Source organism: Thalia democratica, chromosome 9 (assembly GCF_965202585.1).
Source record: "Thalia democratica chromosome 9, ktThaDemo2.hap1.1, whole genome shotgun sequence".
Lineage (NCBI taxonomy): Eukaryota > Metazoa > Chordata > Thaliacea > Salpida > Salpidae > Thalia > Thalia democratica.
This window is the reverse complement of record NC_139173.1, coordinates 23,678,035-23,688,479: the sequence shown is the minus strand read 5'-3', so window position 1 is coordinate 23,688,479 and position 10,445 is coordinate 23,678,035. Positions and strand designations below refer to the sequence as shown.

At 27.7% G+C, this 10,445-nt stretch overlaps 1 protein-coding gene across 1 annotated transcript; it reads right to left on the bottom strand.

The window, feature by feature from the left end:
* Positions 1 to 2,133: 2,133 nt before the first annotated feature.
* LOC145844437 (sodium- and chloride-dependent neutral and basic amino acid transporter B(0+)-like) lies at positions 2,134 to 10,106 on the bottom strand. Its single transcript, XM_082951838.1, has 13 exons — positions 10,029 to 10,106; positions 8,535 to 8,685; positions 8,129 to 8,260; positions 7,481 to 7,642; positions 7,056 to 7,163; positions 6,773 to 6,890; positions 6,440 to 6,572; positions 6,002 to 6,142; positions 4,292 to 4,520; positions 3,807 to 4,051; positions 3,203 to 3,412; positions 2,783 to 2,947; positions 2,134 to 2,565 (listed from the first exon to the last, which is right to left on the bottom strand). Exons 1-13 carry the CDS (start codon positions 10,044 to 10,046, stop codon positions 2,383 to 2,385), a joined length of 1,995 nt encoding a protein of 664 aa, XP_082807964.1. The 5' UTR covers positions 10,047 to 10,106; the 3' UTR covers positions 2,134 to 2,382.
* Between the last annotated feature and the right edge of the window lie 339 nt (positions 10,107 to 10,445).

Below are 10,445 nucleotides of genomic sequence, written 5' to 3'. Positions count from 1 at the left end.
TGGCCTGCAAAGTAATTCTAGCTCGTATTTATCTTTTATAAATAAAAAAAAGTGTTTTCTAATACCGAATATTCTGAAAAATGTTTTTAAAATATTTTTGACACTACCACTGTAGTGCTCACAAAATTGCTACTTTCTTATAACTTTACTATAAAAGAGTGTTTGTTACTTTTACAGTACGATTTTAATAAAATTGCCGGGCCAACTAAAAACTTTTTGTTGCAAATTTCCGCTAATGTTTTGTTGATAAATTTGGCCTGCAGACTAAAAAAGTTGAAAACACTTAGCTTATATTCAGAATATAAATTCTAATTTTAAAATAGACTTATTATAATTGATAAACACACAAAACTAGTCTTTCTTTTAATTTACTTTTAAGTAGATTTATTTTTTGGGTGCACGACTATTCAAATTCGAAAAACTCAAATTCTGATTATGCAAATTCTTAAAAATTAAAAAAGCCACAGCTCAGAAAATATAATATATATGAAAAAAAACATATGTAGGTCTAATTAACACCTACAAACAATTTTTATATTTTTTAAAAATTTATATATTTATTGAGGTATTGTTTAAATAAGTTTTTTTAAATAGTATTTTATGATAGTTTTTCTAAGTTTCCTTGAAAAAATATTTTTTATTTAAAAATAAAAAAGTGTTTGTAGTTATCAGTTAGACCAACCTTTTATTTTTCGTATATATCTTAATTTTATATTTGTGGCCCTTTAAACATTTTTAAAAAACATGTTTAATTGTAGAAATTTCTTACATGACAATATACAGATCATTTAAAAAGTTGCAGTCTTTACTTTTTTTACTTTGTTTTTATTTAAACTAATTTCTAGTTTTAAACAATATTCCTAAAGTGATTTTTTATTGTTTAAACAGCTAGTCTAAGTAATCCAATTCAAACTACATGCTGTGTTTTGATATGTTTATTCGACTATAATTTGCTATAAGTATCAAGAATATTGTCAACAAAAAACTAAATTTGGTATGCTTGTTTACATATTTCAGGATGCTGAATAAACAGAACTTTTGCGTCCTAATAAACACGTGTTATAGATTTTGCAATTCGAAACCATCACGTGATAACATGCCGTTAAAAAATATTTTATCAAAAAGTTTTAAAGCTGAGAACAGCAAGTTACTGTTAACAGTTTATTACTAAATATCTTTGCAAAGTGTTTTGATAATAAGCTAGGGAATGTAAAAAATTTTTTAGATATAACTTCATTAAATTCTTAATTGACTTGTATTGTATTGTGTTAGTGATAACAAAGTGTTGTCTTTAAAAATTTGTTAAAAACGAAAAAGATTAATAAGACATCATGTAAATATCAGAATTTAAATAGACAAGGTGTTAAACAAAATAAATCCAGACTACACAGAATTAAATTTATATTTTGTTCCTTCTTTAGAATATCTTATTTACACCAAACATTAAAATTATTTTTACCTAATAATTACTGAAGTTATACTCTTTGTCAATATATAGCGAAACCTTAAGTAGAAGATATACTATAATTGTTTTAGAGATATCTTATTTTACTTCTACAAAGAAGAAAACGCTGAATCTTACTTTAAAATTTCAGGCATTGAAACTTAATTTTAACTTTTACATAAATGTAAAAATTCAGAAAATTTTTAAACTATCGTAAACAATTTTAAATTTTGTAAAACAAGAACCAATTTTTTGTATAATACTTTAGTTTTAATAAAATATGTTGTTTTTTAAATTGTTTGTGTTAGTTATTAAAATTATTTTAACAAAAATCAATTTATATAGTATTTCTTAATTAACAAAATTGTGAATAACTTATATGTAACTATTTCAATATAATTTTTTGAAAAATTTTAAGTTTAATTGCGTTTTTATGAATAAAGTTTAAAAATTTTATCGGAATTATTGCATTGGAACTATTTTGACTTATATTAAATAAAATGTCTAAAAACTTAATGTTAAGAATATAAAACAAAGCTCTCGGTTATTTTTAACTTGCTTAACTTATTTTTTTATAATGTCTTTTTTCTCCTTAAAAATGTTTAAAGAATTAAAGTTGCTTTAATTATTAATTTTACGATATAGAAGAAAATAAATACTTGATTTAAAAAAGAATTTAATGCTGCATAAGGTAAGAATGTTTTTGTACAAACTCAAGCAGTAGAATATGATCAACGAAAATAGTACATAGCTATAAAGTAAGAAAGACAGTTTTTTTGAACATAAAACTGAAAACAAAGCATTTGCTCTAAACAGTAAGTTATAGGTCTTTTTGCAAAAAGATAAAAGTTCCCGTCTAAATTTATTTTGATATCCTATTTGCTTATTTACAATGCTTGTTGTAAAAAAAACTAAATCTATCCAAAATATTTTAGCCGTTAGAGGACAGTAGAGTCATGTTGGTAGGCGGCATTCTCCTTACCTCCTTCCATTTCCTCCACCTCCTCTTTTCCGAGTGCCCTCCTCAACGCAATCGCCTCCCTCGGTTCGGCCATGTTCTTGTACCTCTCGCCCCGATGCTCCTTCAAGTACGGACCCCAGTCTGCCGCGGGCAGGAAAGACTGGATAGAAAAAATTGTGAATTTGATTTACAAGTTAGAGTAAACGATGAATTTATTTTTAGGTTAGGAATTACATAGTCTCTGTTTTTTTTTCGTGCTTTTTGATAAATAAAAAACTAATGTTTTAAAATGACATTTAAAAGGAACAAAAAAAAAACGTTAGAATTTTAACAACAACATTTTTAAATCTTTACTTTTTAGAACTAATTTAATTTACCTCATAAAAGCTTCCCCTCTCCCAACCGGAGTAAATGGCAAATCCAGGCACAAAGAGCAGGCTGAAAGCGATGGTCAACCATCCGACAGTTATGGCCCATGCCGGGTATTCGACCCCAGCGTAAGTTGGGTTTTCCAATGTCACCAGCGACCATACCAATACCATCTGCAAAATGAATTAACGTATTTTATAATTTATTACTTTTCTGGGTTATAATTTTTTAAGATTATTACACGTAAGTAATTTTTTCCACTGATTCAAAATTAGTTCTAAATAAAGTTAAAATCGTTAAATAAAAATGTTAAGTAAAAAAAAATAAAGCTTAGTTTAAACAACTCTAAAGCTACTTAAAATATAAACCTAGTTTTATACAAACAAAAGCTAACATTTACACATTATTTACTATTGTTAAAAACTGACCACTAGTAGGACGGGAGTGATGACGAACCAGCACGCTCTCCAGTACAACCAGAACCACCAGCTCTTCTTACCGATCATCATCTCGATGTCCTCGATGAACCGGTTGACCCCGTATATCCACGCGATGCCCACAACCTCCAAGATGGCCATTATCAGCAGTCCCCATGTCGCCGCATACGAATCCAGCAGGTTCAGCCAGTAAATTCCCGCCTAAAAGTTTGGGGTTTAAATTTTAGGGGTTTCGTTTTGATTATGCTTTTATGAACTTCTGTTATCAAAGTTCTGCGTTTTTATATACAAGTTAAAATCTTTGCAGTTTAATTTTGTGAACTTAAAAAAACCTTTTTGTTTTAATCTGAGAGTCATTCTTTTTTTCAGATAAAAATAATTTTTAGCATAGAAATCATCAAGTAAAAAAACAATTTGAACAAATAAATAGTTATATTTAAAGTGTTTTTACTTAACCAAAGTTTTTAAAATAAAAAACACTTAAGTAATCAATACAACTAGCGAAAACTTGAGTTTTAAGTCGCTTGTAAACAGAAAATGCGTCTTATCTTAATACTGTATCTAATTATTTATATTTTTAAACCGTAATACCCACCTCAGTAGTGCACGGAATACCGAGCAAGAAGAGTGCCGCCGACGACAGAAAAGTGATGAGGCCTCTCTTCGACCGCAGCTTGCCCGGGTACAAGTCGATCAATGACGTCATAATGGCCTCTATCGTCGTGAACTGCGAGTCGAGGCCGAGGGTGAAGAGCATCATGAAGAAAAGGAGCGCCCACAAGGGGGAGACGGGCAGCTTGGTGATGGCTTCCGGGTACGCGACGAACGCAAGACCGAAACCTGATGAAAACAGTTTTTTTAATTTTTTTGCTCGCTGACATCAGAGCTTTTAAAATATTTTTTCTCTCGTAAAATTCATTTGCTTGTAACTGCTGCACATTTTTAGTAAACTTTATGCTCTCTAAAGTTAATTTTTTCTACAACAAAATCAGTAATACTAAAAACATTCAAGATATATAACAGCTTCTTATGACGTCAGTATAAAAAAAGCAGAATAAACACGCTTTAAAATCATCAAACCGCTGGAAACGACTTCTGTGACGTTCTTTCCGAGCTCGAGGGCCATGTGGCCGACGACGGTGAAGATGGCGAAACCGGCGAAGAGAGAAGTGAGGGAGTTGACGCCGACTACAATGAGGGCATCGGTGAAAACGTCGTTGTTGAACTTGTTGTACGAAGACAGTGCTATCAGCCCGCCCCATGCGGCCGATAATGAGAAGAATATCTGCGTTGCTGCTTGCTTCCACACCTTTGATTGTAAGTTTATCAAAGTTCTTTGAAAAAAGTGTAATAACTTGCATAAAATCTTAACTTCGATCTGTTTAAAAAAAAATTGTATTAAATGTTTTTTGTTCGGAATAGTATGCTTTTTTGCAATTTATAGAAAAAGTATAAACTGTATAAACATATTTTTTTTATTCTGATGCTAGTTAAATTATGTCCTACTTAGAACTTTAACTTTCACCTGTTTAAAAATGTTGTGTTTAATATTGAGTATTTTTTTGTTTAAAAAAACCTGTTTTTTTAGCCATTTTTCACAGCATAAGGAACTGAATAAACATAAACTCGCAAGCTTTTAGACTACAGATTTTACTTTTAAAAGCTTAAAGTTAGAGGTTTTAAATAAAGTATATTTTACTCAATTAAAGTTGAAGTGGCAAATCGGAATCGAAAAAGATTGTTTTTTTACTTTAAATAGATATGTTCAACAACTGACCACCGTTTTTAGTATTTTTTATCAAGTAGGAAGCCAGTCTTAAGTGATACTGTATTTATCTAACTTCTAATTTTATGTTTTTATTTAAATCATCCACAAGCACACTTTAAGTTTGCTTAAGGTTTTTTTAAAAAGTTATTAATGTTTTATTTTACAATTAGGTTTTTAAAGTTGAAAAGCAATTTTTAATGTTTTTGACTTTTTTATGTAAAAAGTATAACTTTAACATACATATTTAATTAAAAACTAAATAGAATAAATATTAAGAAAAAATATTAAACTTCAAACTTTAATAAACTAAGATATTTAAATGACGTATTTGTTAGTAAAACAGTAGAATTTACAAACAATGATAAAAAACGACATAGCAAAGTATTTTGCACAAGACTTTTTATTACAAAAAACCATACATACTTAAATACCGATAAAACCACAAATATGTAGTTGGTCATAACAACTAAATCAACACTTGCCGCAGCAAATTACGTGCACAATTTTCAGAGGTCATCCGGCGACCAAATATATGTAGTAAAGCTTTTGTTTGATAAAAAAATAGTGCTTGTTATAAATTGTTTGCTATTCATATACACGTAAAAACTTCCTTTAGAACTAATTAAACAATCGTATTTTTTTGTTCTTATTTTAAAACTCAAATTTCTTCTAAAAAACGTTAATAATTATTTTGTAAAAACTTAAGTTTATAATTGGTTAAATACACTTATCTGCTTATGATCCGTTTTCAAGAAAAACAAATTCAAACAAAATAAGTCTAGATATAAAGATTTTCAGATATTTGCTAATCAATAAACACTAAACAGTTTTCGTAAAAAGCCTTAAAAATTATGTAATAAAATTATAGAACAAAAAAAAAAGTTTTTTTATGATATTTTTAAATAGGTCCAATTCTAAGGCAAGTCTTAAAAAAAAATTATATACTTATTAGCCGGGAAGAACACATGAGAGTTTCTAAAATTTAAATTTTTATCCATTTATTTATATAAAAACTGTTTTACTTCAGCCTCTTTAATTTTAGACCAATCTGATTCGGATCCAATGTAGAAAGCAACCCCGTCTCCGGCTCCCTCTAGTGTTGCACCCCTTATCATAAACACGAGAAGAACCGCGTATGGAAAGATGGCGGTGAAGTAGACAACCTTAAATATATCATTATTAGAAACTTTTTGTTATTTCAATTAAAGGTGAGATTTTAATAGAATTATGTTTGTTTACTAAAAGTAATTACTTTATGTTAAAAGTTTAAAAAAATTGTAAGAGTTTTTGTGTTTTAATATGACCTTTTTTCAACTAGTACAGAGTTATACTCAAATACTTCTTATTTATTCTTAAACACTTTCAATTTATTTTGTTTGTAAAATAATTCAAACACAATAGATCTCATTAGTATGCTTAAAAATGTATTTTAAACATTTTTATACAGCTTATAAACAAACTTTTCCTGAAGATTTGACACCCCTAATCATGCTGAAGTAGCAAACGACCCAGGCGACAAGAAGAGAAAGACACAATCCGATGTTGACGTTTCCTGTCTCATCTATGCTGCTTGATCTCGTCAGTATGTATCGCCTGTATAAAGTGGTGTAAATGAAAATAGTTGTTTCTTATATTTTTTTCATATTTTATTCTATTTAAATTCGTTTAGTAAAATGTTTTATTTATAGTACTAATCAAACTAATTATTTTTACACTAAGATCATTCTTAAAAAGCTAAGAAAAACTTGAATAAAATTTTAGAAACTTTAAAACTTAACAAAGTAATTACTAACTCCCAAAAATCTTCAGGTGGGCTGACACCTCTGGTTTTTTCAAACTCAAAACACCCGATTTGTCCGAGATCAGATAATGACAAATTTGTTTGTATCTGTTCAGCAATTTCTTTTGGGACTGTTTAAAAAAAATTATGTATATTATTTATGTTCAGTACAAGCTACAAAATGTTTTAAATATATCAAACTGTCTTCTATTTTTGTAAAATATGATAAGTTTAAACAAATTCAACTTTTTCTATATTATTTCTTTTAGAATTATTAAACCAAGCAAGAAGATTACCATTAACAATGTTTGAGATATCTGTTGTATCAGGAAGGGAATTTATGTATCCACTTATTCCAGATATATCCTTATAGTCAGTCAGGTTTAAAGTTTTACATATCTCACCTGTTTGTGAAGACTTCTACATAAAACATTAAATTAACAAAGAAATATTTACTTAAACATGATTAAGTTTTAAACAAGATTTGAACTTTTAAAGATTTATTTCTCAAAAACTCTATCAAATTAAACTAACTGATAGGTAGTAACTTATAGATTAAGTTCAAATATATATTGTGGCTTTTAGTAATTTATTTCAAAATAATAGTTAATCATACAAAATTAAAAGTTGTAAGTCTAAAAAATAGTTTATTAAATACATATTAATTCTAAAACAAAGTACATACTTAAAATAATTTTCACAGTTTTTTAAAAGTACTCACTAAAAGTTTCACTGCAATCTTTTGTATTCCACCAGTTAGAACAGTTTTCCCAAGGTAATTCTGACGTCATAGAGGCAAAGAAAAACATGATGGTATAAGCTATTATGACGCAATAGTAAATACTGACGAATACGTTCAAAACTACCATACATGCCCCAATTCCTTTATAAAAAATGAATATTTATATATAAGAGTTTTATATTTTGGTTATTGAACGACAAAAAAAGTTTTGTCCAAGCATCTGGTGTACGAAAAAACCTTTCGGTTATCAAGTCATATACCACGGATACAGTTTAGTATCTTGTCTAGGACGATATTAGATAAATTAAATTATAAAAAATTTAATTAAGTTAAATAAGAGATATGCTTTTTAAGCCTTAGTTTTATATCTTAAAACTTCTTCGTTATAGAATTTTTCAAAAGTAGGTGCCTTAAATTTAAAACTATCAAGATAGTTTACAAAATACTTTTAAAATTAGGTTAAATAAGTAATTATAATAAAGGTTTTATTGCAATTCACTTTGTTGTAAAGCTTTTAAATATACTCAGAACTACTATTTTTGTGTTTAAAAAATTTATTTTTAATCTCTACAATCTATACAAAACTTAGTTTTGCGTTTATTCTAAAAACATTATTTACAAAACAACCTCTTAGTATTGGGCTGAATTTGAAGGCAGATATTGGACCCATGCTAGTGAATTGACCCAGAGAAGTTTCCAGAAAAAACACAGGTAAGCCTGCAAGAATCAGCATCACAAAGTATGGAACAAGAAACGCGGCTGAAAATTGTCAGTTTTAGTTTTACTTAAAAAAGATTGGAAAACGTTAAGTTAGTATTTACAGACTGAAAAAAGATCAAATAAGTTAGTAATTTATACTTGAAACGCTATTTAGTTTTTTTTTACTACAGAGAAAAAGCGATACGTTGTGTGGTGAAGCTCGTTATATATTATTAATAGCGAGAAACATCTCAACTTTGTTGATGACAAACCGAAATAAATACTGGTTAAATAAGTTATAAAAATTTTCTTTTTTATCAAAATCATTTCAAACCTCCCCCGTTGTCGAATGCGAGGTACGGAAACCTCCACACATTACCCAGTCCCACTGCGTACCCTATGCAGGACAGCAGGTAGTCCGCCTTCCTGTCCCAATTGCCACGGTCCTGGTTCTCATCGTGCGCCGACACTGCTGCTCCGTCGTTCTGTGTTGGTTGAAATTTTAATAAATAGAATGGTTTAAATAAACAAAAAAGAATAATCCTACTCCTTTTTTAAAGGAATAAAACGTAGAGATGTATTTAATAATTAATGCAACTGTTTTAGAACTATAAACTCAAATAAAAACATCATGTTGCCCCAACGTACTAAGTGGGTTAAAATTGATATAATAATTATTTAAACTAAAAAGAAAAGAAAAAGAAAGAATGCTAAATTTTTTTATAAACTAACAAGATTTAATACTGAGGTGTTAAACTTATAAGAAATGATTTTGATATTTGTCTAAAATATGGAAAAAAAACTCAACGTTGCAAAGACTTTTTAAAATTATAAAATTATTGTTATAAAAAAGTAGATAAGTTAAATGTTTGAAATAAGCAAGTTTTAGTTTATTTTTATATAAGCCCTATTAAAATATTTTAACATATTGTAATAGTTTTACATTAAGAAGCTTGAAATGTTACTTAAAATAGTGGATACTTAAATGATTAATAAAAATTTTAATGAAAAAGTTAAGCAGCTTGAGTATAATACATCAGCATAATGGAATAAATTGTGTGTTTTCTATGTGAAAAACTTAAATATAAAAGCCTCAAACTACAAAGTAATTTTTTACCTACAAAAATTATTGTGATATAAAATATAATAAATTTACTTAAACCAAAAATACAGAACAATTTAAAAGTGTGGTCAAATGTAAATTACAAGAGAAATGTTTATTAAAGAGCTTATTTGAGTAGGTGGAGAATTATACTTTGGCTGAAATGTTTAAATAAAAACATTTCATTAAAAAAAACTAAAGAAAATTTAAATAACGCATACTGATAATGGGAAGTTTAGAAATACTTTACATTAAAAAAATTTGTAGTAACTAAAATGCTATTTACAATATTTGTTTAAAATATAATTGACCTAAAGTTATTCCTTTCAGTAGTTTTAAAACAGTTGACTAGTGAAAACAAATTGATAATTCTGTTGTGAGATGTTTTTTTTAGTAAGTTATTTTTTCAAGTAAATCTTGTAAAAGTTTTCTTTTGCATTGCTTTTTACTAGAATTATATTGATGTAAAAACAAGACAGTTAAGATAAGCAATTTTCAACTTCGGATTTACTTTTCAAAGAACGCGCTGAAGTAAAAGTTAACTAAACCGAAAAGCTTGTATTTAATATCTTCAAAATAAAAACAACAAGTTCAAAATCACTCCGATACACATAATCAGCCAAGCGTATAATTCGTTGTTTACAGTGTAAAGTCGCTCGAGCGTATAAAACTTATTGTTTAAGTTCTATTAATAGCGTGCAAATTTTAAAAATAAACATTTTTTACTTTGCTTTTGTTCCCCATCCTCTATTTACTAGATAAGCGACTGTCAAGTGAAATTTCTAGAAAAAAACCTAAAAAGCTATGGGCTTTGTAAAAAACTTATAGTTATGAATATATTAAATTATTCTTACTAATTTTTGTTGATTGTAATGAAAAATACTTATGTTTTATACCAACAAATTTATTGCCTTATTTTTAAATAAATTTATTAAGTGCTTTTTTCTTTAATTATGTTTTAAGTGTTTTTTTATACTAATTTATAAAAATTATTAAGTTCATAATAAAATTTAAACAGTAGCGTGAAAAATATAATATAAGTTAAGTTAATCGCAGTTTTATAACTGTAAACTTTTGTAACTTTGTAACTTTTGTAACTGACATTTTGATAAACTAAAGTCATAAAATCTCACAAAGAAGAAA

Coding starts and splice junctions, on each gene's coding strand:
- LOC145844437 (XM_082951838.1), bottom strand. Junction 6,143..6,439: donor GTGTCAAATCTTCAGGAAAA/GTTTGTTTATAA, acceptor GATATATTTAAG/GTTGTCTACTTCACCGCCAT. Junction 4,052..4,291: donor CACAGAAGTCGTTTCCAGCG/GTTTGATGATTT, acceptor TGTTTTCATCAG/GTTTCGGTCTTGCGTTCGTC.